General features: G+C 50.0%; 1 protein-coding gene across 10 annotated transcripts in view; it reads left to right on the forward strand.

Moving 5' to 3' along the window:
* Nucleotides 1-2,041: 2,041 nt before the first annotated feature.
* ODF2 (outer dense fiber of sperm tails 2) overlaps nucleotides 2,042-26,606 on the forward strand; it is a 36,306-nt gene continuing 11,741 nt past the window's right edge. The window contains exons 1-14 of one of the 10 annotated variants that reach the window (XM_059658206.1): nucleotides 2,081-2,220; nucleotides 3,202-3,438; nucleotides 5,032-5,122; nucleotides 5,998-6,114; nucleotides 6,378-6,503; nucleotides 12,260-12,430; nucleotides 13,256-13,416; nucleotides 13,998-14,127; nucleotides 14,684-14,815; nucleotides 20,601-20,672; nucleotides 23,171-23,242; nucleotides 23,361-23,477; nucleotides 24,356-24,541; nucleotides 25,038-25,147. In XM_059658206.1, the coding sequence (XP_059514189.1) occupies nucleotides 3,407-3,438; nucleotides 5,032-5,122; nucleotides 5,998-6,114; nucleotides 6,378-6,503; nucleotides 12,260-12,430; nucleotides 13,256-13,416; nucleotides 13,998-14,127; nucleotides 14,684-14,815; nucleotides 20,601-20,672; nucleotides 23,171-23,242; nucleotides 23,361-23,477; nucleotides 24,356-24,541; nucleotides 25,038-25,147 (1,517 nt within the window). In that variant the 5' untranslated portion in view covers nucleotides 2,081-2,220; nucleotides 3,202-3,406. Of the gene's footprint in view, nucleotides 2,239-3,201; nucleotides 3,439-5,031; nucleotides 5,123-5,960; nucleotides 6,115-6,377; nucleotides 6,504-12,259; nucleotides 12,431-13,255; nucleotides 13,417-13,997; nucleotides 14,128-14,683; nucleotides 14,816-20,600; nucleotides 20,673-23,170; nucleotides 23,243-23,360; nucleotides 23,478-24,355; nucleotides 24,542-25,037; nucleotides 25,148-26,606 lie in introns of all 10 variants that reach the window. The other 9 variants (XM_059658203.1, XM_059658204.1, XM_059658208.1 and 6 more) reach the window with 9 other exon arrangements.

Here is a 26,606-nt window from a genome sequence, read left to right on the forward strand (position 1 = left end):
TTTAAAAAAAGAAAGAAAGGAGCCGTTGCTGGCCAGACTTAGAGTGGTTTGCATTCAGAACACACGGTCTAGCAATCCAGAGTAATAGCAGAATAACTCAAGTACGTACAATTCTCAAACTCCACAAAAGGGCCGATACCCAGACCACACCTGTACTTTTAAAATTCCTCTTTTCTTCCCCATCCCGCATCCTTTACACATTACAGGTGTCCCTGTGCCCTCTTTTCAGCACCCCTATCCCAATACCTCCTTGTTCCTGGTCTTTCCCTTCTCCTCCTCCTTCCTACCCAGCTCTAATGTGTGTGTGTGTGTGTGTGTGTGTGTGTGTGTGTGTGTGTGTTTCTCTCAATCCTTCCTGTCTCAGATTCTCCATGACAAAAGCCCCAAAGAACTGAATTGGCATGGAAGGATGCTTCTCAGATGGTGGGGAGGGGAAAACCACGTAGGCAAAATCCTTCAGTGGGTGGGCAGGGAAAAGCTGTAATCATATCTAGTCCAGTGGTTCTCAACCTTCCTAATGCTGCGACCCTTTAATACAGTTCCTCATGTTGTGGTGACCCCCAATTTCATTGTTACAAATTGAACATAATTAAAGCATAGTGATTCATCACAAAAACAATATGTAATTATACATGTGTTTTCCGATGGTCTTAGGCGACCCCTGTGAAAGGGTCGTTCAACCCCAAAGGGGTCGCGACCCACAGGTTGAGAACCGCTGATCTAGTCCCATTATAGTGGTCAGCTGTGGGCCCCTTGCAGACTGGTGGGCTGTGTTGGTCTAGTGTCCCTCACATTGGGTTTAGCACATAGTAGGGACTTATTGCTTCAATGAAGGTGGCAGCATTGACAAACAAGTCTATCTTGAGGATAACAAGTGATATTTTGCAAAGGTGTTTGACCCGGGCCCGGAAGCAGGAAGCTTATCTTGGGCAGCAAGGAGGACCTCTCTTCCTCTGAAGAGGGGGGACTTAAGAGTGAGCGGGGAAGACAAAGATGAGGGAGGGAGGGAGAAGGTGGAGGGCCTCCCACTTGATGGCTGTATCTTTCTCCATGAAAAAGAAGAGCGGGAGTATGAGATGGGGAAGAGGCAAAGGTTTGGAAAAGCCACCGTGGGGAAGGGCAAGGGTTGGGGAACATACAGAACAATTGCTGGCCAGTGGTTTGTGGGTTTGATCTTTGCAGAGCCTCAGATGGTTGGGGTCCAGGGATTGGGGACCCACCATGTATTCACCAGGGAGAAAATGAACCGGTCAAAGGGACTGGAACGCTCCCTAACGCTGAAAAATGACGGTGAGAGCAAGGCAGAAAAGCGGGTCTGTTTGGAGAGGGGAGAGTTGGGATTTAAAATTTCGGGTGGATAAGTTGTGTGACCCTGAAGGTGCCTGGCTGAGGTGCGGGGCAGGCCTTGGAGAAGAGCACGTCAAGGAACTGGAAGCCAGGCTGGCCCTGAGGATGGTAAAGTCTCCCAGAATCCAGGGCGGAACCGTGAGCCACGTGACAGCCCCTCAGGATTGGCTGACAGTGAAACATAGTTGAGAAGATGGCGGCTCAGCGAAAAGCTCATCACAGAAGGTCTGTACACACAGTGGCAGTCAGTGTACAGGACAGCCGTGAGGAGCAAGAGGGACTCGGACCCTCCCTCCTGTCTGGACACAGACCGAGGCGATGTGGAGGGGGAGAGTGGGCGGTGTGCAGGGGCCGACTCCATCTCTGGACGGACAGCCGGGTAGAGACAGGGCTGGACTCCCGGGAGCAGGGCGCCGCTCCGGCCACTAACGTATCAAATGGAGCAGGTTGGCGTTCTGGCGCCCCTCTGAGTTCGGGGACTCGAGGAGGACCGCCGGCAGGGTCAAAAAGGCGGCGGAGGGGGACGGCGGGCCAGAATCCTGGGGCCGGCCCGGCAGGGCCCGCCGGTGGCGTCGCGCGTCTCCATGGCGACGGGCAGCGTGGCCCGGAAGTAGGCGGCGCCTAAGACGGGCGGGGCATCTCTGTGACGCCAGGGTCCGGGCGTAAATGGCGAAACCCGAGAGGCCCACCGGGGGGTTTGAACTGGCCAATGGGCGAGCTCCCGACCGGGTGTCGGAAAAGGAGGCGGAAGCGGGGAGGAGCCGCCGTTGCAGCTGGACTACATCCGCCGCGGCGTCTCCATGGCACGACCCTGGCCTCCAACTTCAACGACTTCTTAAGGAGGCGTTTCTGGGCGCAGCCGTGTCGCTCCTGGTGAGAGGCCGCCGGCAGGTGGGACCCAGGGCGCTCAGGGGCGTCCCGCGGCCGCCGCCGGGGCCGGTCCCCACGGACCCGATGGTCCCGGCCGGGGTGGCCGCGTCCCGCTGCCCCCCGCCCCCGCGTCGCCCCCGCCGGCAGCCCGCTGGCGCGCTGGGCCCGCTCCCGTCGGAACCCGGCCCCGCCCCGCCCCCCGGCGCGGGCCTTCTCCTCCCGCTAACTGGCCGGCCGGCCGCCCTCCGCACCTGGCGACCGGCGGGGCTCGGCGCGCTCCTCTGCTGCCCGGCAGGGCGTCGCCTTCTCTCTATGGGCAGAAACTGGTCCCCTTCTGCCCGCTGGTGGGTGGTCACCCCTCCGCTGGCGGAGCCCGGCCCCCGCCCCCTGGCCCGCCGATGGGCGTCGCCGGGTTCGCCCTTCGCACCCGGGGGCCGCGCACGGCAGTTATCGCCCAGTCTTCGGCCGCAGCGCCGTCCCCCCGGCCCCCCACCCGCTCGGGGTCCCGCTCCGCTTCCCTGCACAGCCCGGCGTCTAACCGGCCCTCGCTCGGACCCTCGATCCCCGCGGCCGCTGCTGCGACCGAGGGGGTTCCCCCTCCCGCGCCGGCGGTACCCACTCGCGGCCGAGCGCCCCGTCCCGCCGCCCCGTTCTTCCCTCGTGGAAGACTATTGGTCCCTCCGGCGGCGATTCAGCCGGGAACGCCCCTTCTCCTAGGAGACTGTTGCCCCGGCCCCGCCGCGGACCTCCCCACACACCCCAGCTCGCTGCGCTGGTTGCGGCCCTTTCGGGCCCACTTGGGGCCTAGCGGTTCTCTCCCGCCAGCACCTCAGGTTTTCTTCCTGATGCCCCCCGCCCCCCCTCCTGGGTGGGGCCTGGGCGCGGTGGGCCTTTCCCCCGAGGGTCCGCCCCCCGCACTCCCCGGCGCCCGCCCGCCGCCCCGCAGGTCGCTCAGCCTCTCCTCTCTCCCCCCCACTTTGGCAGGACAGTTGCTGTGCGACTTGGACAGTAGAGAGGAGCGCCTCCCAAGTTTTCATCCAACTGCCACCCCCAAAGCTTCCACCCTCCTCCCCTCAGAGAGGACGTTTGATGCCCGGCCCCTGAGATTCTCATTGACAAGCCCCTCTGAGTCCCCTTGAGCAGAGCCTGCTGACCCCATTGCCCACCTTTGCGGCTTTGATGCCTAGTCATGTCTGCCTCATCCTCAGGCGGCTCCCCCAGGTACTGCCAACGTGGGGGGCGCCTCCGCCCAAGGGCAGGGAAAGGTGGTCAGGGCCCCGCCCCTCCCCGGGCCAGGCTTGCAGGAAGGCGGCTTCTCTTTTCAGCTTCTCTGTGCGGTGTGTTGGAAGTCTGGACCAAACTATGTGGAAATCAGTTTTTTAAAGGGAAGGAGGGAAAACACATGCATGCACACATTCTCCGCTCTGCCCGGCTCCCTCCCTCTCTTCCCAGGTGTCCCAGTTCCTGGTAGCGGGATAGGGCCGCCATTGTTGTCTCAGTGGAGTGCAGGGCTCATCCTTTTTGAAAGAGGGCCAGGTGTAAATGCAGGACAGTGATGCAGGAGGTGGATGTGGCCGCTAGCAAGGTGCTGGTGGAGTCCGAGCGGTTTGATGGGAAGGCTGCTCAGGCGGGGAGATGACCCAAATCTACTGGCTTCAAGTAAAGAGAAATGTTCTCAGCGGGGAAGGAAAAAAACAACTGTCTATTAGATTTTGGTATTTCTTGGTTAAATGATTAGTACATACATTTTCAATCAAGGTATAATATACTACAGCAAAATGCATGTTAAAAGGCTCAAGATTTTTTTTAAAAAAAAATACTGATTTTTCACAGAGAAGAAGAGAGAGGGATAGAGAGAAACATCGATGAGAGAGAAACATTGATCAGCTGCCTCCTGCACACCTCCTACTGAGGATGTGCCCGCAACCAAGGTACATGCCCTTGGCCGGAATCGAACCTGGGACCTTTCAGTCTGCAGGCCGACGCTCTATCCACTGAGCCAAACCGGTCAGGGCTCAAGATTTTTTTATATTGCATTTTATGTTGCATTATTTTCCCAGGTATTTGTGGGGAGGGCAAAGTCATATTTTTGGGCTGTCGGAGGCTGTCAAATGAATGGATCAAATGAACTTTTCACGCCCCTTCCCATCCTGGAATTCTTGGATGTAGTACTGCCAAATTGGGGGGATTAAATGTTCGATACATTTGCAAATCTGGCGGTAGGGCTGTTTGTGTGTAAGCACGATGAATTACACATGGTATTTAAAAACAACAACCCAAAGCAAAAATAACGCTGCTTCTTAGGAGCTCAAAAGTATCAAGTGGGGTATTTTGGGAACTAGTAATTTTTCATTCCGTTGAATATTTGACTGTTAATTTTATGAATTTGAGTCACAGGGACTTTGTTCCTGAGCTTATTGCTCTGTCTTTTGATGTCAGCCCTTCCCTGATCCACCTCTGCCCCAGGCACTGTCCTGGGCCCTTTCACCTTACCCCAGCTGTTGCTCATGTGCTGCCTGTTCCTTGTCACCTGGCAGGATGACAGCTGGGCTTCCCAGCAAAAGGTCACAATACATGTGATGCGATGGCAGGTTAAAAGGCCAGCCTGCGAATGCCACCCCTGCTCTTTCCATCCCAATGCCAGGCACACCATGCACGTTTGGTGCTCATGTCAAGGGAGCCAAGTGATTCCAGACCAGCTCTCCTAGCCGCCAACTTGTTACCCGCCATATGTAGTATATAATTTTGGGAGATCTAAGCAATAGAAGAACCCTAATTTTCTGGTAATAACCTGGTTCTTATACCTGGATGCAGGTTTCCATCGTGTGGGAAGAACGGAGTAACAAGTCTCACGCAGAAAAAGGTCTTGAGGACAGCTTGTGGCGCACCCAGTGTGACCGTGACGGTAGGTGATGCGCACACGGAGCGGCCCTCCAGTCTGCAGCCCTGCCAGGAGCGCTTCTGCACATCTTTTCCAGGAGCTGCCTTACCGGCTGGCACCGCTCTAGCCGGGCACTTTGCTAGGGGCCTGCATGCATATTCTGCTGATCGCTTGGGGGTTGTTTTGCTTGTGGTAAGGCTGCCAGGTTGAGGAGGTTGTTTTATACCTGGACAAATTTCAGAAGTCTTTGGAACAGATTTAAATAATAATAATAATAATGAAGAAGAAGAAGAAAATAAGATTGGGGAGGGGATAGGAGCTGATGGTGAGTGAGGGGCATGTAGCTGGGGTTTTGCCTTGTTTATACTTTTTTAGAATCAATACAACCTTCTCACCTTGGCATTTCCTCCAGCTCTCTCTTTTCACCGTCTCTTACCTGCCTACTGCCTGGTTTATTGTGCCCCGTAATCATTTTGTGTGTTTGCTGTGCTAACACGCATGCCCAGTAGAGATCATGACGTAGAAGGATTCGTCTGCTTCCCAGCTGTGCTGCACTGAGTCCAAGGCAGAGCTCTGCATTCCAGCAGGCTGGGACGGAGATCCAGCTCAGAGCACCTGGGGTCTGGGTTTGGGCTCTTTTGTAGAACCTGCGGGTCTTGCAGACCCTCCTCTCAGTTGGACCTGGGTGTGTCTGGTGGCCTTCCGCTGGAATCTCTGCAGGAGCCTGCTGAACGGCACTGCGCCTTGGTCCCTGCCTGCATGCCAGTAGTTAGTAGCTGTCCTGCTCGCTTGGTGGCGAGGCTTTCAGCGGCCCTCAGAGGCTGCGAGTTCTGTGTTTTATGCCCAGTTTACTCATCCACAGATCAACCTTTTTTGTGTTGTCTCCCTCGGCCTGCCAGAAGCGAACTATGAAGGACCGCTCTTCAACTCCCCCCTTACACGTTCATGTGGATGAGAACACCCCTGTCCACGTCCACATAAAAAAACTCCCGAAACCAGCAGCGACCAGCGGCCAGGTAGGAGCATGCCAGTGGGGCGAGGTGAAGGCTGTGGAGCAGGTGACACGGCTCCGCTCAGCCTCCTCGCGCTCCTAACTCCAAAGGTTTGACAGACGAACGCACTTGCTTTCAGAGGTCAGTCGCCTGGTTAGAAGGTAGGCAGGACTGTCATCTAGAAGTGGCGGCGCTGGCAGAGTTGGAGATGGATGCCATCCATCAGAGTGACAGACACCACAGCCGGCTGTGTGAGAAAGTGACCTCGGGTTTGTCCTTCTCCACAGAAATCTCATAAGCGCGGAATGAAAGGGGACACCGTGAATGTGCGGCGGAGTGTCCGAGTGAAAACCAAGGTACCTTGGATGCCCCCCGGAAAATCATCTGCCCGGCATGTGGGATGCAAGTGGGAGGTAGGCTCACGCTTGTTCAGGCTTTTCTCCTCGGACTAGGCAGGGTCTATCTAGCAGGCCTCAAACTCGGTATGACTCAGGGTCAGCTGTAGCTGTTAGAGACATGCAGTAGGTCCTGTTTACTGAGAGCCTTGCTGAACCCTGAAAGTGAGTCTTCTTCAGTCCTCACAACAGTGAGATGTGGTGGGTCCTGCTCTGCTCATGTGCAGATGAGGAAACGAAGGCCCGGACCGGTGAGGGCTCACAGAGAAGGTAGCAGAGCTGGAGTGAGTACTCGAGGGGGTCTCATTCTAGGGCAGGGGTCCTCAAACTTTTTAAACAGGGGGCTAGTTCACTGTCCCTCAGACCGTTGGAGGGCCGGACTACAGTTTAAAAAAAACTATGAACAAATTGCTATGCACACTGCACATATCTTATTTTGAAGTAAAAAAACAAATGTTTTCGGTGGGCTGCATGTGGCCCGCGGGCCGTAGTTTGAGGACCCCTGTTCTAGGAGCCGTACTCTTTGACCTCTCTGATTTATATGTGAGGAGCCACATGTCTTTTCCCACGTGACTGATAGTTTTGGAGCATAACTGAATATACATTTATATACATATACCCCAGAATGTACATACCCAGAAAAGCATCGCCTCTTTTGAGGTAGTCATCGTTAAGACCAGGCACAGATTCCAGTGTCATCAAAGCCACTTTTGGAATGAACTGATGCATAAGTGCCTTCAGACTTAGTTGTCAAGATAACAAGAGAACTGTTGTCATTTTTTAGCCACACCCCAACATGCCTGTCCATCCGTCTCTGCAGTAGTTCATGCTGCGTATGTTTATTGAGACTTATGCCAGACTGCGGGGCGCTGGGTTACACCTGCAGCATACAGATGTGCCCATTCTTGTCAATTGCAGTGAAAAAACTCAAATGATAAGACAAGGCCTTTTGGTCATGTTTTAGACAGATATCTCATTATTGGGACAAATAAAAAACTCCAGGCTACTTTAAGATGATGATACCTGATCTATTTTGGAAGATTCAGTTTTCTGAAAGCTTATTCCTTCTATAATTAACAATAAATAAAAGTAATTATTCTAAAGTTTCTAATCATACTTATGGTTTTGACTCCCTGATTTACCTGTTTGTCCCTAAGAGATTACTGGAGTGTGGGGGCGGTTCTAGGGAATAAGTGAAAAGTGTTCTGACAGTTTTGAGAGGATCATGAAACTGATTCAGCTGTTCTGGAGATAGCTTGGCAGCATCTATTTAAACATTGCTTCTAGTTTTACATTTAGGAATTTATCTTTATTTCATATATTTTTATTAATTTCAGAGAGGAAGGGAGAGGGAGAGAGATATAGAAACAAAAATGATGAGAGAGAATCATTGATCGGCTGCCTCCTGCATGCCCCCCACTGGGGATGGAGCCCGCAACCCTGGCATGTGCCCTTGACCAGAATCAAACCCGGGACCCTTCAATCCACAGGCCGGCGCTCTGTCCACTGAACCAAACCAGCTAGGGCATAGGAATTTATCTTTTAAAAGTCACAGAAGAGCCCTAGCCGGTTTGGCTCAGTGGATAGAGCATCAGCTTGCAAACTAAAGGGTCCTGGGTTTGATTCTGGTCAAGGGCATGTACCTTGGTTGCAGGCTCCTCCCCGGCCCAGGTCCTGATCAGGGCTCATGCAGGAGGCAACCAATTGATGTGTTTCTCTCACATCGATGTTTCTCTCTGTCTTTTCTTCTCTTTACCACTCTCCCTAAAAATCAATGGAAAAATATCCCCAGGTGAGGATTAACAATAAAGAAAAAAGAATAAGATACGCGCTTACTTATCCATGCCAACCACATTTAAAAAAAAAGTCACAGAAGCATACAGGGACTGTGTACAAATGCTGTTTTTGCTACAGCATTGTTTGTAATAGAGAACAATCAGAAGCAACCTAAATGTCAGTCAGGAGGATATTGCTTAAATTATGATACATCCATACAATGGGATACCATGTAACCATTACCAGGATTGAGGTAGTAGTTATACATGATACTGTGTCACAGAGCCCATAGCATAGAGAGTGCGGCCCAGTTTGTCCAGAAAGGGGAGTCTGTGTGGACATGTTTGTATGCACATAGCATTTTCTGGGAGGGTATACAGAAGTATTAAGCAGTGCTCACTTACCCTGGGAGTATGGGAGGCTTTAATGGTTTATTTTTAATGGCATGCTTGAATTTCTTCATAAGCATACTATATTTTATTATCTAAAATGCTTTGCAAAACAATGGTAGTTTTCAGAGTCTACAACAAACATATGCCACTATGGAAATGGGCGTCCTTTTGACATGAGTTGCTAGAACTATGATCTCCTCCGGAAAGCTCACTGTCTGTTTCAGCCCTGGGCCCCAGAATCCAGAAATGGAGGGGCCCAGAGAGGTGACTTGTCATCTCTCAAACAGTAGTTGTCTTTCATGCTACTTGGGCTAGCCCTTTTCCCCTCCCAGGGGCCTTTGTGTGCCTGGGAGGCCCCCGCCTGGCCGTTTCTGTTCTGGACAAGAGAGAAAAGACTCTAGGAGGTGGAAGTTTGTGGTGGAGCGGAACATGGACCCAGAGCTGCTGTGTGCATGTAGGGATTCTAGTTTTTTAAAAACCCTTTTTGATACATAAGGTTAGCTTTGGGAAAACGAAGGTCTGGCTTTTTTCTCTATTATTAAATGAAGGGATCGATTTCTGTTATGGAAAACTGAAAATACAGAAGAATAGGAAGTTGCCTGTAATTCTTCTCTAATCTGGCTCCTATTAAACTTTAAAATATTAAGTGGTAATAGAGAAAAATCAGAAGCAATCTAAATGTCAGTCAGGAGGGTCTTGCTTAAATTATGATACAACCATACAATGGAATACCATGCAACCATTACCGAGATTGAGGTAGTGGTTATACTACCATGCACAGATCAGCCAGCTTCCCCAGAATCTCCCCTCTGGCCCTTTCCTGTCACTTCCTCCCCAAGGGTAATCACTGTCCCAAAACTAATATTTTGGTGCTTTTACCATACCCATGCAAGTATGTGGTTTTTTTAAATTGATTTTAGAGAGAAAGGAAGGGAGAGAGGGAGAAACATCGATGTGAAAGAAGCATTGATTTGTTGCCTTCCGTATGCACCCCAACCGGGGATCGACCCCACCATCCAGGTATGTGCCCTGACCGACCCCTTGGTATATGGGACGACACTCCAACCAACTGACTACCCCGTCAGGGTGCAGAGTTGTTGTTTTGGTTTTTTTTTACTTCAATTGTAATGATGCTATCTGTATATTTTCCGATTTTCTTTTAAATATTAAAAATTATTTTTTCCGCCGAAACCGGTTTGGCTCAGTGGATAGAGCATCGGCCTGCGGACTGAAAGGTCCTGGGTTTGATTCCGGTCAAGGGCATGTACCTGGGTTGCGGGCACTTCCCCAGTGGGGGATGTGCAGGAGGCAGCTGATCGATGTTTCTCTCTCATCGATGTTTCTAACTCTTTATCTCTCTCCCTTCCTCTCTGTAAAAAATCAATAAAATATATTTAAAAAAATTATTTTTTCTTATAAAAGCAATGCATAGTCATTGTTGATAAATTAGAAAACCCAAATTAAGGAGGAAACTAAAAATCACCTATGATCCCACCACCCTAAAATGACCTATGTCACTTGCAACTTCCTGATCTTGTCTTATGAACTGACTCATTTTTAATTTTTGTAACAATGGGATTATATTTTAATTATTGTACAACATCCTTTTTAAAACAATATGTTAATATTTATTTTAGAGAGAGAGGAGAAGGGAGAGGGGGAGAGAGAGAGAAACATCCATCGCTGCCCTCTGCACACCCCCTGCTGGGGATGGAGTCCCAACCCGGGCCTGTGCCCTGACCAGGAATCAAACCAGCAACCTCTTGGTGTATAGGGGTGACGCTCACTCCCTTGAGCCACACCTGCCGGGCACAGCATCCTTTTTTAAAAATGTACTTTAACTATGTTTCCATTACATGTTGTTATTATGTTAGTGGTTTTTATTTTTAATTGTTATGTTTTTATTGATTTGAGATAGAGAGGATGGGAGAAAGACAAAAACATTTATTGGCTGCCTCTAGCAATTGGGGACCAAACCTGCAACCTGGGTATGTGCCCTGACCAGGAATTGAATCAGTGACCTTTTGGTACATGGGGCAACGTTCAACCAACTGAGCCACGCCGGCCAGGGCGCATGTTAATTTTTTAAGGCAGTATTCTATTATTTGTATGTTTGTACTGTTACGTATTTAAACAATACTATATTGTCATATATTTATCTGTATCCTTGCCTTAAATTTAAATACTGATTCATTTTCTTGATAAATCCCTATAAATAGAATTGCTGGAACCAAAGGCACATACATTTTTTAAAAAATATATTTTATTGATTTTTTACAGAGAGGAAGGGAGAGGGATAGAGAGTTAGAAACATCGATGAGAGAGAAACATCGATCAGCTGCCTCCTGCACGCCCCCTACTGGGGATGTGCCGCCACCAAGGTACATGCCCTTGACCGGAATCGAACCCGGGACCCTTGAGTCTGCAGGCCGGCGCTCTATTCACTGAGCCAAACCAGTCAGGGCGGCACATACGTTTTTTAAATTGTACTCAATGAGTCCTACTTGTTTAATCTAACAGTTACACTCTTATTGTATACCACCTTTTACTCCTGATACCCATCCTCTTTTCCTGGAATTGGCACAGAAGGTCAGCCAACAGTGGTTTAAGAGGAGCAGAGAGCCCTAGCCAATTTGGCTCAGTGGATAGAGCGTCAGCCTGCGGACTGAAGAGTCCCAGGTTCAATTCCGGTCAAGGGCACATGCCTGGGTTACGGGCTCCATCCCCAGTTGGGGGTGTGCAGGAGGCAGCCGATCAATGATTCTCATCATTGATGTTTCTATCTCTCCCTCTCCCTTCCTCTCTGAATTTTTAAATAAAAATATATTTTAAAAAAAGAGGAGCAAAGAACTACATAAATAATGAGAAACAGCAGCTACTTAATGCATCAGAATAAATTTGTAGAATGAGTCAAGTTCAATTTATCAAAAACCCATGCAAATCCTGGACCCCCAGATTATAATATTCTTTTTTGAAGTCTTAATAGCAAAGCATTATACAGCTTTGCATAAACTCTTCTGAGGGGAATATGCATTTAAAATATTTTATGCTGATGTATTTAAGTATTTTCCAAACAGCATACCATATTAATTATTCCGTATGTATTTCTAGTAACATTTTTTCTATATAACCAAAATAACAATTATTACTCCTAAAAACTTTATGTCTTAATATCATGTATCATATCTGGTGAATATTCAAATTCCCTTACTTAAAATGTCTTTTATAAAAGATTTGTTACCTTTACAACTATCTACTATTAGGCATTCATATTCATTTAAAAAACTTTTGACATACTTCACTTCTACTCTAGGTATATGAAAACATTTCTTGCCCCAAACATTTGCCAACTGTAGAAATTACGGTTTTTGGCACTTTATATTCTTTGTTTTAAATACGATCTCTGTGTTATAAAATATTCAAAAACATTTATACAGGGATAGGTGGCATTCCATTAAGTAGGTATGGCAGATTTTGACTCCTGGGGCCCCTGTGGCTGGCCCGTTAGCATTTTGGTTCTTCCTGCCTGGGGACAACCAGGTGTGGTGGAGCTGATGGCTGTGGGTTTGCCTCATGAGTTCCTGTGTTCTCCCTCCTCTACATCAGAATCCACCTCACTGCCTGGAGATTACGCCGCCGTCTTCAGAAAAGCTGGTCTCGGTAATGCGATTAAGCGACCTCTCTACAGAGGATGACGACTCGGGTCACTGTAAAATGAACCATTATGATAAGAAGATTGACAGTCTAATGAACGCAGTCGGTTGTCTCAAATCTGAGGTGAGGGGTGTGGGAGGCTGGCACAGCTAGGACCCTGAGGTGGTGTGGGACATTTGGGCACTTTTGAGGTGTGTCCCTGGTGGGCACTTCCTTCCGGCTGCCTCTCTGCAGGCCACCCACGCAGCTCTGCCCAGAACTTCGGGTGACCCTGGCATTCGAATCGGGGACCTGGGATCCCTGTCCATCAAACACTTAGCCCACGTAGCCCGGCCGCCCTGACCGGCCTGGTGCTCTGTGTGGATGGCGGCCTCTGATGCCACCGAGGAACCTGGAGTAGACGTGTCCCTGTTTGGGAAATGAAGTGCAGGGAGATTGTCCTCAGCTGCTGGACGGTGTCTGGGTGGAATGCGGCAGTGGGAACGGAAACAGCCTGGAAGACCATGGCCCCTAGCCAGGAAGTTGGCGTTGCTGGTGTGAAATCCAGGCCTCCACTGCTACTGTGGCCTGTGCCTCTAACCCCCCCCCCCCCGGCCCCCCGCACTCGGGGCCCTGGGCCCTCCGGGAGAACCTGGGCGGGCGGCCTGGCAACAGTCCCTCCTTCCGCCGTAGCCACAGCACAGGGGCCTCTGTCACACCTCCCTCCAGCAGAACCACGGCTTATAGCCTGGCTCTTTCCCCACCCAGCAGACCACTCGGGCTGACTGTACTCGGTCTCCTCAGTAATGAGGGAATGAGAGGAATAGTGTCTTCCCTGAGTCTTTGTGACAACGAGCTAAGATTTCACCAGATGCACTGAGTACCTATGTAGCTGTCACTAGGTGGGCCTCACATGTGGCAGGAAGGAGGGGCCGCCCCTCAGTGGCCCCACCTGCTGCCCATGGACAGGTCAAGATGCAGAAGGGTGAGCGTCAGATGGCTAAGAGGTTCCTGGAGGAGCGGAAGGAGGAGCTGGAGGAGGTGGCCCACGAGCTGGCCGAGACCGAGCATGAGAACACAGTGCTGAGGCACAACATCGAGCGCATCAAGGAGGAGAAGGACTTCACCATGTAAGGCCCGCCCTGGACTCCAGCCTCCTCAGGGAGAGGGACCCTCTGGGAAAAGGGACATTGAAGGGGAGGCCTGTAGGCGGCGAGGAGTTAGGCAGGTGGATGCTGGGGAACATCTGTGACTGAGAGAGGGAAAGCAGGCCGGAGGGAGGAAGATGGGTGGGCAGAGGGCAAGGGTGCCATGGAGCTCCTCAGGGGCTGGCTCTTAGCAGCCACTTGGAGGAGTTTGCATTGAGGGCAATAGGGAGCCGTGGAAGGATTTTCAAAGCAGGAAATGCTGTAAGCAGATTTGACTCCAGTGTGGAGAGTGGATGGGAGGGCTCCACAGCTGATCTGAAGATGGTTACGAGGCCGGAGCAGTGACCAGGGGCAGGACAAGTAGGTGGCACATGTGACCTGATGTGGAAGCCCTGCTTTGGTGCCCAGGTGTCTTTCTAGGCCACTTGGACCAGAGGGCTACCCCTTCCCCCTCCCCCACCGTTCCTTGACTAGGAGGTGAGGCTCACAGGGCATTGTGAGGCGAGCCTCAGAGCTCCGGGGCTGGGGCTGGAGAGGCTCAGAGTCCTCCTTTCTGGCCCCAGGCTTCAGAAGAAACACCTCCAGCAGGAGAAGGAGTGCCTCATGTCCAAGCTGGTGGAGGCGGAAATGGATGGGGCTGCCGCAGCCAAGCAAGTCATGGCCCTGAAGGATACCATCGGGAAGCTGAAGACGGTGGGTGGTAGGCAGAGCCACCTAGCCCTGCGACTGGGCCCCGAGAGGGGGCAGCCACAAGTGAGGGTGGGGGCTTTACGCAGTCATCAGGCTGACTTTATGACATCTCCAGGCGGGGGAAGGGCACACTGAACTCCTCAGTTCCCATCCCCCACCCTCAGGTCCAGGGCCAGACCCTTAAGGATGACCTCTGGTGGCCAGGGCCTCTGAGGAGACCTCGTCATGGGTCTCTTGGCATCACCCCACCATCTGATTCCTGCAAATACAGTATCAACCACCAGGTGGTGTCGTCTGCTTCCTCTAAGAAGCTTGCCTTGACTGCACTCACCCACGCTGAGTTTCCCGCTATCGCTGTCGGCAGGCTCAGATCCTGCCCACCCTTCCAGGTCCAAGACCTCCAGGAATCCTGTCCTTGCCATCCTGACCCTGTACACAGCCCAGGTCTTTGCTGGGCTGCCGGGCACCAACCAGTACCTCTTAAGTCCTGGTGTGGCCTGCCTCTGCCAGCTCCTCCCTTCTCTCCCTGCACCATGTAAGGCTTCTTGCTGTCTTCCAGGAAAAACAAATGACCTGTACGGACATCAACACCCTGACGAGGCAGAAGGAACTTCTCCTGCAGAAGCTGAGCACATTTGAGGAGACCAACCGCACCCTCCGAGACCTACTGAAGGATCAGCACTGCAAAGAGGTGAGCTCCCGGCTCACATCCACCCCTAGCACCACATGCCCACCCTCTCTGAGCCTGTCTCATCTTCTGTGAACAAATAATACTCTTGGTGACTGACCTGAGAGGGCTGTCGAAAGATTTGACAAAATCATTCACATTGAGTGTTGGCCCCTGGTGGACGTGGAAGCTGGACTGGGCTGCACAGAAAGGACCTTGGGAGTCAAGAGAAGGGCAGTGGGGAGTCGGGGAGGAGTTCAGCCCGTTCCAGAGCTCGTGCAGCAATACAGGGAGAGTATTAGACCTGAGTTTGGGGGAGTAGAAGAAAGACGAACTGCCGGCGAACACAGATTGTGTGGTATCACTTCATCTTCTTAAAAGATGGTCAGTGAAATATGTTTTATGTTAGAAAATGATTCTGAAAAGACTGACAACGATAAACATCCATCTTCCTGCTTGGTTCAAAGCAAAGGGTTACCAAACATCTCAAAGTTCCTGTGCTGTTGAAATGATGACACTTTTCTTAGTTGAGTGTCTTTTTGTCCCAATATTGTCAACTTTTCTTGTTTTTACTTTTTAAAATTAATGTTTAAAATGAGTAATAATATGTGGTGTTCAGCATTCCAAACAAAACCTTGTCCACATCGTTAAATCTCTCTGTGTCTTCTTTGGCAATAACCCCTCACCTCCCTTCCTTCAGGGACCCTTATCTCAAATATGATAGTTTTATCATTTATGTATATATCTTTAAGCAACATTTGGTATTGTTGAGCATATTTTCAAACTTTACATAAATGGTATTATTCCACATATGTTCTATTGAGCTTGCTTTTTTTCACTCAATATTTTTATGAGATTGATCCTTTTTTTCCCTTGTGGCTTAAGGTAATTAATTTTCACTGCTATGTCCTATCTTATGACAATACCACAATTTGTGTGTCCATTCTTCTGTTGGTGAAGACCTACTTTCAGATCTTTGCTATCACAGGTGGTGTTATTTGAGCATCAGTGTACACTATCCCAGTGGGCTTGAGAGTTTCTAGACTATATTTCTATGAATTGTACTAGTTACAGAGAAATTATTTCCTTAAAATTGTAATAACTTATTTCTAGCTCAGTGTTCTCAGATGGGTGGTTTTTACCTCTCTGATTTGCGACAGCTGAAATGCCTTGCAGAAAGCCTCCTCTTGGTACATGCCCAGTGGTGTCTATTTTAGTTGCAAAACCTGGGACCAACCTTATTACCCAGAGGTTATGGGGAGAGTTTAAAAATAATGCAGTCGCACGTTAGAGACAGAAAGCAGAGGAGAGGTGGCCGGGGAGGGGAATGGAGGCTGGCTGCTTAACAGGTCCTGGTGAGGACTGCCTCCATGTTCTGTATGCCACAGAATTTTATATCAGTAGTTAAAATGGCACAGTTTATGTTTTAAGTATTTTACCGCATAAAAAAAATTTATAATGAAATGTACCAAAAACCATTGAATTGTACATTTTAAATGGGTGACTTGTATGGTATCTGAATTTATATCTTAATAAAACTATTTTAAAAAATCAAGGTGTAGCAAAAAAGCAGTATAATAACATTTTGGTAAAATTACACATGAATTAGAGTGGAAGGGGAGGTAAAGGTAGGGAGAGAGAAATGTCGATGTGTGAGAGACACATTGATTGATTAGCTTCCATAGGCACCCTGATTGGGGCCTGGGTTCAAACCTGTAACCCAGGTTCATGCCCTGGATGGGGAATTAAACCTGTGACCCTTCAGTGCACAGGCTGATGCTCTAACCACTGAGCAACCAGCCACGGCAAAAGAAAATTTTTTTAAATTGATTTTGAGAAAGAGGGAGGGGCAGGAAAGGAGAGAGAGAAACATCAATTTGTCCCACTTATTTATGCATTCATTGGTTGATGATTGCATTTACCCTGACCTGGGATAGAACCTACAACCTTGACGTATAGGGAATTGAAATTATAGCTAAACTAGTGGCCTGGTGCATGAAATTTGTGCACATTAAAAGGGAATTAATTAGAGGAAATCCTCCTATCTAATAAAAGAGTAATATGTAAATTGACCATCACACCAATACACAAGATGACCACCCCATGTGGTCAGAGATGGCTGCTCGGGAGAAATCAAGATGGTGGCATAGGTAAACACCGGAAATTGCTGCCTCCCACAACAACTTCAAAAATACAACTAAAAGACAAAATGGACATCATCCAGAACTACAGGAAGGCTGGCTGAGTGGAAATTCTACAACTAGAAGGAAAGAGAAAAGCGCACTGAGACTCAGAGGAGGTGCAGAAGTAAAGTGCAGAGGTACGGAGGCGCACGCGGCAAGGGCTGGCAACTGAGGACGCGGATGTCTTATCGAATCGGGAGGGAGTCACAAGCCCCCAGCTGCTCTGAACTCCAGTTCCCGGTGAGTCTCTGGGGACCCAGACTCATACGGGGAGAAACTGGACTGTCTGGCAGCGGGCAGAACTCGGAACTTGAGGGCGGCTTTCTCTCAGAGGTGCTTGCAATGATTACCAGAACACTGAGACGCGCGACTCCTTAGGGCAGGACTGAGGATCAGCCATAGCTGTTTGCTCCGCCCTGTTGATTCCCTGAGACCCTGCCCCACCCAAGCTGTGGCAGAGGCTTTTGCATATGAATGCCCTGGGCCTTTGCAATCTGAAAATTACCTAACAAACTGCAGCTGGGCCAGACAGACTCAGAACTTCCAAGAAAAGGCCCAAGGCCCCACAGCAGCTTGCAATGCTTCACTGCTGGGCCTCATCTGGGCACCTCCAAACCCCAAACAAGGAAGGGGAATCTGCAGATCTCTTCGTAGCTCCTGCTGGGTAGCCTCAGGCAGAGGCTAAATTAGCACCTCCTTAGATCCAAGAGCCAGTGTACCCAGAGGTCAGAGTGGGACCATCCAGATTACAACTCCTCAGATCCATAAGGGAAACACTCAGGGGGCAGACTCAGTGAGCACCAAAGCCCCACTGAAGCAAGTCTTGCCCCAGAAGGGTGTCTTCAGCACAGAAGTTCTCCCACAGTAGACACAGCTGATTCTCACAGCCAATTGGCCTGGAGGTCAATTCCTCCCAGTGATACCTACAACAATCAAGGCTTAACTACAACAAGACTGTGCACAAAGCCCACAAAGGGGTGCACCAAGAGTGTCCTCCTCAGGTAATTGGGGAGGCTGAGCCACTGGGCCCTATAGGACACCTAGCACACAAAGACACTCTGTCGACACAGGGAAGCATAAAAAATGCAGAGACAAAGAAACAGGACACAAATGACAGAAATGGAGGAAAGCAAACTACTGGATATAGAGTTCAAAACCACACTTTTAAGGTTTTTCAAGAATTTTCTAGAAACCGCAGATAAACTTAATGAGACCCTCAAGAAATCTAGTGAGACCCTCGAGGTTGTGATAAAGGACCAACTAGAATTTAAGCATACACTGACTGAAATAAAGAATATTATACAGACTCCCAACAGCAGACTAGAGGATCGCAAGAATCAAGTCAAACATTTGAAATACGAAGAAGCAAAAAACACCCAACCAGAAAAGCAAAATGAAAAAAGAATCCAAAAATACGAAGGTAGTGTAAGGAGCCTCTGGGACAGCTTCAAGCGCACCAACATCCGAATTATAGGGGTGCCAGAAGATGAGAGAGAGCAAGATATTGAAAACCTATTTGAAGAAATAATGACAGAAAACTTCCCCTACCTGGTGAAAGGAATAGACTTATAAGTCCAGGAAGCGCAGAGAACCCCAAACAAAAGGAATCCAAAGAGGATCACACCAAGACACATCATAATTAAAATGCCAAGGGCAAAAGACAAAGAGAATCTTAAAAGCAGCAACAGAAAAACAGTTACCTACAAGGGAGTACCCATACGACTGTCAGCTGATTTCTCAACAGAAACTATGCAGGCCAGAAGGGAGTGGCAAGAAATATTCAAAGTGATGAATACCAAGAACCTACAACCAAGATTACTTTATCCAGCAAAGCTATCATTCAGAATTCAAGGTCAGATAAAGAGCTTCACAGATAAGAAAAAGCTAAAGGAGTTCGTCACCACCAAACCAGTATTATATGAAATGCTAAAAGGTATTTTTTAAGAAGAGGAAGAAGAAAAAGGTAAAGATAAATATTATGAACAGCAAATACATATCTATCAACAAGTGAATCTAAAAATCAAGTGAATAAAAAATCTGATGAACAGAGTAAACTGGTGAATATAAAAGAACCAGGGACATAGAAAGGGAATGGACTGACAGTTCTTGGGGGGAAAGGGGTGTGGTGGTGCAGGAAGAGACTGGACAAAAATCGTACACCTATGGATACGGACAGTGGGAAGGGTAAGGGCAGAGGGTGGGGTGGGAACTGGGTGGAGGAGAGCTATGGGGGGAAAAAAGAGGAACAACTGTAATAATCCGAACAATAAAGATTTAATTTTAAAAAAAAATAAAAAAAATGGCTGCCCCCATGTGGACACAAGATGGCCAGCAGTGGGAGGCAGTTGGGGAAGATCAGACCTGCAGGGGAGGGCAGTTGGGGGGGACCAGGCCTGCAGGGGAGGGCAGTTGGGGGGGACCAGGCCTCCAGGGGAGGGCAGTTGGGGGGGAACCAGGCCTGCAGGGGAGAGCAGTTGGGGGGGACCAGGCCTGCAGGGGAGGGCAGTTGGGGGGGAACCAGGCCTGCAGGGGAGAGCAGTTGGGGGGGACCAGGCCTGCAGGGGAGGGCAGTTGGGGGGGACCAGGCCTGCAGGGGAGGGCAGTTGGGGGGGACCAGGCCTGCAGGGGAGGGCAGTTGGGGGGGACCAGGCCTGCAGGGGAGGGCAGTTGGTGGGGGACCAGGCCAGCAGGGGAGGGCAGTTGGGGGGGACCAGGCCTGCAGGGGAGGGCAGTTGGGGGCAATTGGGCTGGCAGGGGAGCAGTTAGGTGTCAATCAGGCTGGCAGGGGAGTGTTTAGGGCAGCTGTGGGCAAACTATGGTCCGCGGGCCGGATCCGGCCCGTTTGAAATGAATAAAACTAAAAAAAAAAAAAAGACCGTACTCTTTTATGTAATGATGTTTACTTTGAATTTATATTAGTTCACACAAACACTCCATCCATGCTTTTGTTCCGGCCCTCTGGTCCAGTTTAAGAATCCATTGTGGCCCTCAAGTCAAAAAGTTTGCCCACCCCTGGTTTAGGAGCTGATCAGGCTGACAGGCGGAAGCGGTTAGGGGCAGTCAGGCAGGCAGGCAGGCGAGAAATTGGAAGCCTGCAGTCCTGAATTGTGAGAGGGATGTCTGACTGCCTATTTAGGCCCGATCCCACACTGGGCAGTCAGACATCCCTTGAGGGGTCCCAGATTGGAGAGGGTGCAGGCTGGGCTGAGGGACAGACCCTCCCCGCCTCCCCTGTGCACAAATTTTGTGCACTGAGCTTCTAGTATTTTAATGTTGCTGTTTGCCCTTCATAATGGAAGTGTCAGAGATGAAAGAAAATTAGTAAAATGTATATGAAAATTAAAAAAAAATTACACATGAATCTCTTTCTATTCCCCAAAAGATAATATATCTCTACCTGTCCTTAAATAAATGCATAGAGGGAGGATGGGCGAGACACTCGTCAAACTAATAACAGAACGGGGGTGAGGGGGATGAGCTTTATCTGCTCACTAATATTTCATAGTGAGAATATAATTTATTACCTTAATAACTAGAAGTGTAATTTTGGAAAAGAGAACCAATAGAATGTAGCCATCTGGGTTTATTGCTTAATGACTCTGCTTTCCCTTTGCCTTCCCTGGAAGGATTCCGGAAGGTTGATGGAGCAACAAGGAACACTTCTGAAACGGCTGGCAGAGGCAGACTCTGAGAAAGCGGTACGTCAAGCGCCCCTGCCTGCTCTAGTGGTCGCCTCGACAAAGCTGCCAGTGCTGAGTGGAGGCAGGAAGACTGCAGCCCCGCTCTGAGCTTCCTCTGGGTCTTAGTTTCATGATCTGTATAATGGGCTGATGTCCCCTGTCCTACCTGCTCCACGGGGCTTATCTAGTTGATCAGTTGAGAGTTTGAGCCACCAAGCTGGACACCAACCTGAGAGCTGATGGTGATGATGGAATTACAAATCATGACCATCTGTCACCTAAATTTTCGTATTTGTGTTATGGATTAAAAGCCATCAAAGGGGATGGGCTCTGTCTGGATCACACCCACGCCTTTCTTCCCTCTCCGGTCTGCATCTTACTTTTCTCTCCTAAAACTCTTAAGAGCCACCAAAGGAGGAACCAAGGGAGCAACGAGCAGCAGCAGCTCATCCTGCGTTTCCCACCTGAACCTGCCTCCGAGACCCCTTTTCTCTGCCTTCATGAGCTACCAGCAGCCCCACCGTAGCTCACTTCTTTCACTGTGACTTTCCCTGCTCAGTGATTCCACACTCCCACGTGGCCCACTTCTTCCCCAGAGGGCCAGAGCCGCACCGCGTCGTCTCTCTCGTTTTGCTGCTCTGTCCTAGATCTTCAGGGAGCTCTCGCAGTCCCACCGTGGCTCGCGTCTCTCCTGTAACATTTCTAGGGAGCCTAGGCTTCTGCTCCTTCCACCCTAAGCCCTGCCTTTGTTTCACTGGGGAAAAAGCCATCAAAAGGTATAGACCTTTTTTTTTCCAAACATGTCTTTAATGATTTTTAGAGAGAGGGGCAGGGAGAGGGAAAAGGGAGAAATAGAAACATAGATGACAGAAAAACATTGATCAGCTGCCTCCTGCACGCCCACTACTGGGGATGGAGCCCACAAACTGGGCATGTGCCCTGACCGGGAATTGAACCGTGACCCCCTGGTTCATAGGTAGACGCTCGACCACTGAGCCACTCTGGCTGGGCAGGTATAGACCTTTTGACTCAAAAATTCCAATTCTAGGAATGCCTCCCAAGGCAGCATGTTCCAGAATTCAGTCCATGGAACCCTCAGTTCCTCAGGATGTTAAATGGGTGAATTTTACTAGTGACAGTGAAATTATTCTCTGTGGAATTACTGAAATAACTTTTATTTACAAAACAAAGTGGGAAGTGACTCATCACCAAGTTTATTTGAGAAACTGCCAACTGGCCTAAACAAAAGGTACGTGCAGCAGGTTTCTTAACTCGAGGACCTTTTGGAGCTTTGATATGTTAGTGCCCAACATGCTTCCCAAGGCGTGGCCCTTGGCCCTCAGTGCCTCACTGAGCATCTCTGAGTTCAGCAGTGATGTGGAGGCCTAAACCTGCATTCCCAGCCTGAGAAACCGGGTCAAATTGTGATACATTAGTGACTTGAAACATTAAGCTGCTGTTTCAGAAGCTGTGGAAGATTTAATCACATTATGGCAAATGTGGGCGTGTAATTTACTGAACAGAAGAAGCATATGGCTTTTTTGTTGTTGTTAATCCTCATCTGACGATATTTATTCCACTGATTTTTAGAGTGTAGAAGGGAGAAAGGTGGGGGTGGGGAGAGAAACATTGATGTAAGAGAGACACATCAATGGTTGTGTTACCTCCCGCATGCACCCCACTGGGAGCCAGGGATTGAACCTGCAACCCAGGTATGCGCCCTTGACGGGGAATCGAACCTGGGATCTTTCAGTATGTGGGGTAATGCTCTACCACTGACTTACACCAGCCAGGGCAAAGCATATAACTTCTTTTTTGTTATTGTTTTGTTTTGTTTTTTGGTGGCGAAATACAGGACCATATAACTTTTTCTTCCTCTTCCTCCTCCTCCTCCTCCTCCTCCTCCTCCTCTTCTTTTTCTTTTTCTTCTCCTTTGAGAGAGAGAGAGAGAGAGAAAGAGAAACATCAATGATGAGAGAGAATCACTGGTTGGCTGCCTCCTGCACGCTCTCTGCTGGGGGAGATCGAGCCTGCAACCCGGGCATATGCCCTTGGCCGGAATTGAACCTGGAACCCTATAGTCCAGCCGTCTCCAAACTTTCGGACCTCATGAACCATCAGTGGTCCACGAACCACCAGTTGGCGACTGCTGCTTTAGTCCGCAGGCTGATGCCCTATCCACTGAACCAAACTGGCTCGGGCGCATATAACTTCTTTAATGTCTGTTAACAGTGTTCTCTGGGTTGGGGAGTATGGGGGTTCTTTAGCATTTTTGTGTGTTTTTTAGTGTTTTCCACAATTACTGTTACTTAATTTTAAATTACAAAATAAATACATGTTTATTGTCCTAAATATTTAATACAGATGTTAGGTGCTTCCCACCAGGGTCTCTGACATGGGCCAATATATTTGGGACCTTGGGCCCTGGTGGCCAGGCACACCATGGAGTGTCTCCTCTCGGGGCTGGGCCTCCTTGCCCTTTCCAGGGAGCTCATGACTGTGTGTGTTCTCTCCAGCGGCTGCTGCTATTGCTGCAAGACAAGGACAAGGAGGTGGAAGAGCTCCTCCAGGAAATACAATGTGAGAAGGTACCGTCCCAACAGCTGCTCCCTCTGACTGGCTAGTAGAGCTCAGTGGATACAGTGCGCCCTAGAATTGGAGACCTGGGTTCAAATTCTGGCTCTATCTTTCTCCATCTGTCCAAAGGCTCAAGCAAAGACAGCATCCGAACTCTCCAAGTCCATGGAGTCCATGCGTGGGCATTTGCAGGCACAGCTTCGGAGCAAAGAGGCAGAGAACAGTCGCCTGTGTATGCAGATCAAGGTACCTGCTAGCCCCACCAGGGGTGGGGAGGGAAGTGGGGGCAGGTTCCTGGCAGTCCAAGGGCGGTTGCCTGGCCAAGCCTATCACACTCAGGAAGGTTTTGCCCCAAAGGATTATGGGGCAGCTGCTACCAAAGCACTTGTGCTTCAGGGAGACTCTGGGACAGTGGCAAGAGCAATGGACCTGGAGGTCTTTTTTTTTTTTTTTTGAAATATATATTTTATTGATTTTTTACAGAGAGAAAGGGAGAGAGATAGAGAGTGAGAAACATCGATCAGCTGCCTCCTGCACATCTCGTACTGGGGATGTGCCCGCAACCCAGGCACATGCCCCTGACCGGAATCGAACCTGGGACCTTTCAGTCCGCAGGCCGACGCTCTATCCACTGAGCCAAACCGGTTTCGGCGGACCTGGAGGTCTTGAGTGCCCTTCACAGCAGTGACTGGGTTGATTTTCAGGCCCCCATGCCAATCACTTCATCCCTTAGGTCCTCAGTCCTCCTAACTGCCCATGGGGAGGAAGGATGGCCTCAGTGCTGATTGCATCTGTGAACTGGGGACTCGCTAAAGTCACAGACCCGCTGAGTGTCAGGGAGAACCCCGACTGCTGTGCTGGGAGTTCAGGGAAAGACTCCAGAGGCGTTCTAACCTAAGACCTGAGGGCTCAGTGACCCAGGGAGGTGCTGTGGCGAGCCTGCGATGGGCCCTTGTCTCCGGGCTGTGTTAGGGGAGCCCTAACCCCCTGCAGTTTGTGACTCATTCTTACTCCCTCTCCCCCATTCCCTCTTTTCACCGGTCCCCTTTTCTCCCTCTCTCCCTTTGACTCTTGCTTACCTCGTCCCTCTCCTTTCCATCTGCTCCCTGGCCCTCCCCTCCCAGAACCTGGAACGCAGTGGGAACCAGCACAAGGCGGAAGTAGAGGCCATCATGGAGCAGTTGAAGGAATTGAAGCAAAAGGGAGATCGAGACAAAGAGTCTTTAAAGAAGGCCATCCGAGCCCAGAAGGAACGAGCTGAGAAGAGCGAGGAGTATGCCGAGCAGCTGCACGTGCAACTTGCTGACAAGGTACAGGCCTTCGCTGTGGAGGGCTGCCGGAGATGGCGGGGGGTGGTTAGACAGGTGGGTACTGGGTGGTGGCTGAATGCAGGTGGTCTGGGTGGATGGAGGAGGAAGAGCTGGAGAGAGGAGGCTGGGTGGGTGAATGGAGGGAAAATGGCACTGAGTGGGTGAATGAGCTGATAGGATGGATAGCTGGGTGGAGAGGGAGGTAGAGGGAGGATTAAATGGGTAAAAGGGTAATAAAGAGGTTGGAAGGATGACTGGACAGTTTAGCCACTTGGATGTTGTGGGTAGGAATGATGACTAAAGAAGGATTAGCAGACAGGGTGCATGTGATGGTTGGAAATCTAAAAGCAACAGCTGGCCTCCCGTCACTCTCGGTGCTCTCTAGAGAGGGATTGCAGGAGGGAGGGTTCGGGGTCGGCCAGGGTGACCCAGCCCCCAGCTCCCTCGGCCTGAGCACTCACCCCAGGCTGATGGGCCCTGCTGTCCCGCGTTCCAGGATCTTTACGTTGCCGAAGCTTTATCCACTCTGGAGTCATGGAGGACCCGCTACAACCAAGTTGTGAAAGACAAGGGGGACCTCGAGCTGGAAATTATCGTCCTGAATGAGTACGTCCGTGTTGGGAGAGGGAGCGCAGGCCGACTGAGGGAGGTGGGTGTGCGGGTGGGAGGAGCCTGGCGACCCGAGGCGGTCACATCGCTCACGTGGCTGACACTTGGGCTCCTCCGGTCAAGGGCTGCATTGGACTGAGATGTGGGCAGCCCTGAGGTGGGCTTTCTGGTTGGACCCCAGGTCCTGGTTCCAGCCCCAGACCCGCGGTCCTGCCCCCGAAGCAGTCCTGGGGCCAGGCTTCTCTGCTGACAGAGGCTTGGGCCTGACTGCAGCCCCTGGGCCTGGGGTGGGTCCTGATCTGCACACCACAGCAAGTGGGCACGGGCCCACTGGTCACCTCATTCCTGTTCTTGGGGATGGGATGGCCGGTAATCCCTACGTCTCTGCTATTTTGCCAGCCAGTCAGTATGTCAGAATTATGGCCTCACTGTGTACTCGCCAATGACTATTCAATCATTCTCAGTCTCAGCTATATTCATGTGTTCACTCAGTTAAAAATATTGAGCATCTCCTATATCCCAGGCTATGTGCTGGCCTTTAGGATTACAGCAGTAGAAACAACAGATGCATTCTCTGCTCTCATGGAGGTTCCACTCAGATGAAGGCGATGGGGCTGCAGAGACCTGGACTATAGGCTGAGAACAGGTCACAGGGAACTGACTGAGTCTCCAGGTCAGGAAAGTCTTCCCTGAGGAAGTGTCTTTTGTTGTATTCAACTCAAGTTAGCAAACATTTCTTGAGAACCTGCTATGTGCCAGGCCCTATGCCAAGTGCTACCCTCAGAAAGTTCTCCTTTTTTTTTTTTTTTTAAAATATATTTTATTGATTTTTTACAGAGAGGAAGGGAGAGAGATAGAGAGTTAGAAACATCGATGAGAGAGAAACATCGATCAGCTGCCTCCTGCACATCTCCTACTGGGGATATGCCCGCAACCCAGGTACATGCCCTTGACCGGAATCGAACCTGGGACCCTTCAGTCCGCAGGCCGACGCTCTATCCACTGAGCCAAACCGGTTTCGGCAGAAAGTTCTCCTTCTAATGGGAGGAAACAGATCATTAAGATAGAAGGATGTGCCGTAACCGGTTTGGCTCAGTGGATAGAGCGTCGGCCTGCGGACTGAAGGGTCCCAGGTTCAATTCCAGTCAAGGGCATCTACCTTGGTTGCGGGTACATCCGCAGTAGGGGGTGTGCAGGAGGCAGAAGATCGATGTTTCTCTCTCATTGATGTTTCTAATTCTCTATCCCTATCCCTTCCTCTCTGTAAAAAATCAATTAAAAAAGAAAAAAGATAGAAGGGTGTATGGTATAGGGGCAAGATGCCCTGAGGAAGGAGATCTGAACTGGGTTTTTAAGGGTGAGTAGCAGTTTGCCAGGGAGAACAACCTCCGAGGTCTGCCTAGCACCTTCTAGCACACTAAGCCCAAAGCAGCTAAGCGGCTGAAAGTCTCAGGTC

Source organism: Myotis daubentonii, chromosome 11 (assembly GCF_963259705.1).
Source record: "Myotis daubentonii chromosome 11, mMyoDau2.1, whole genome shotgun sequence".
Lineage (NCBI taxonomy): Eukaryota > Metazoa > Chordata > Mammalia > Chiroptera > Vespertilionidae > Myotis > Myotis daubentonii.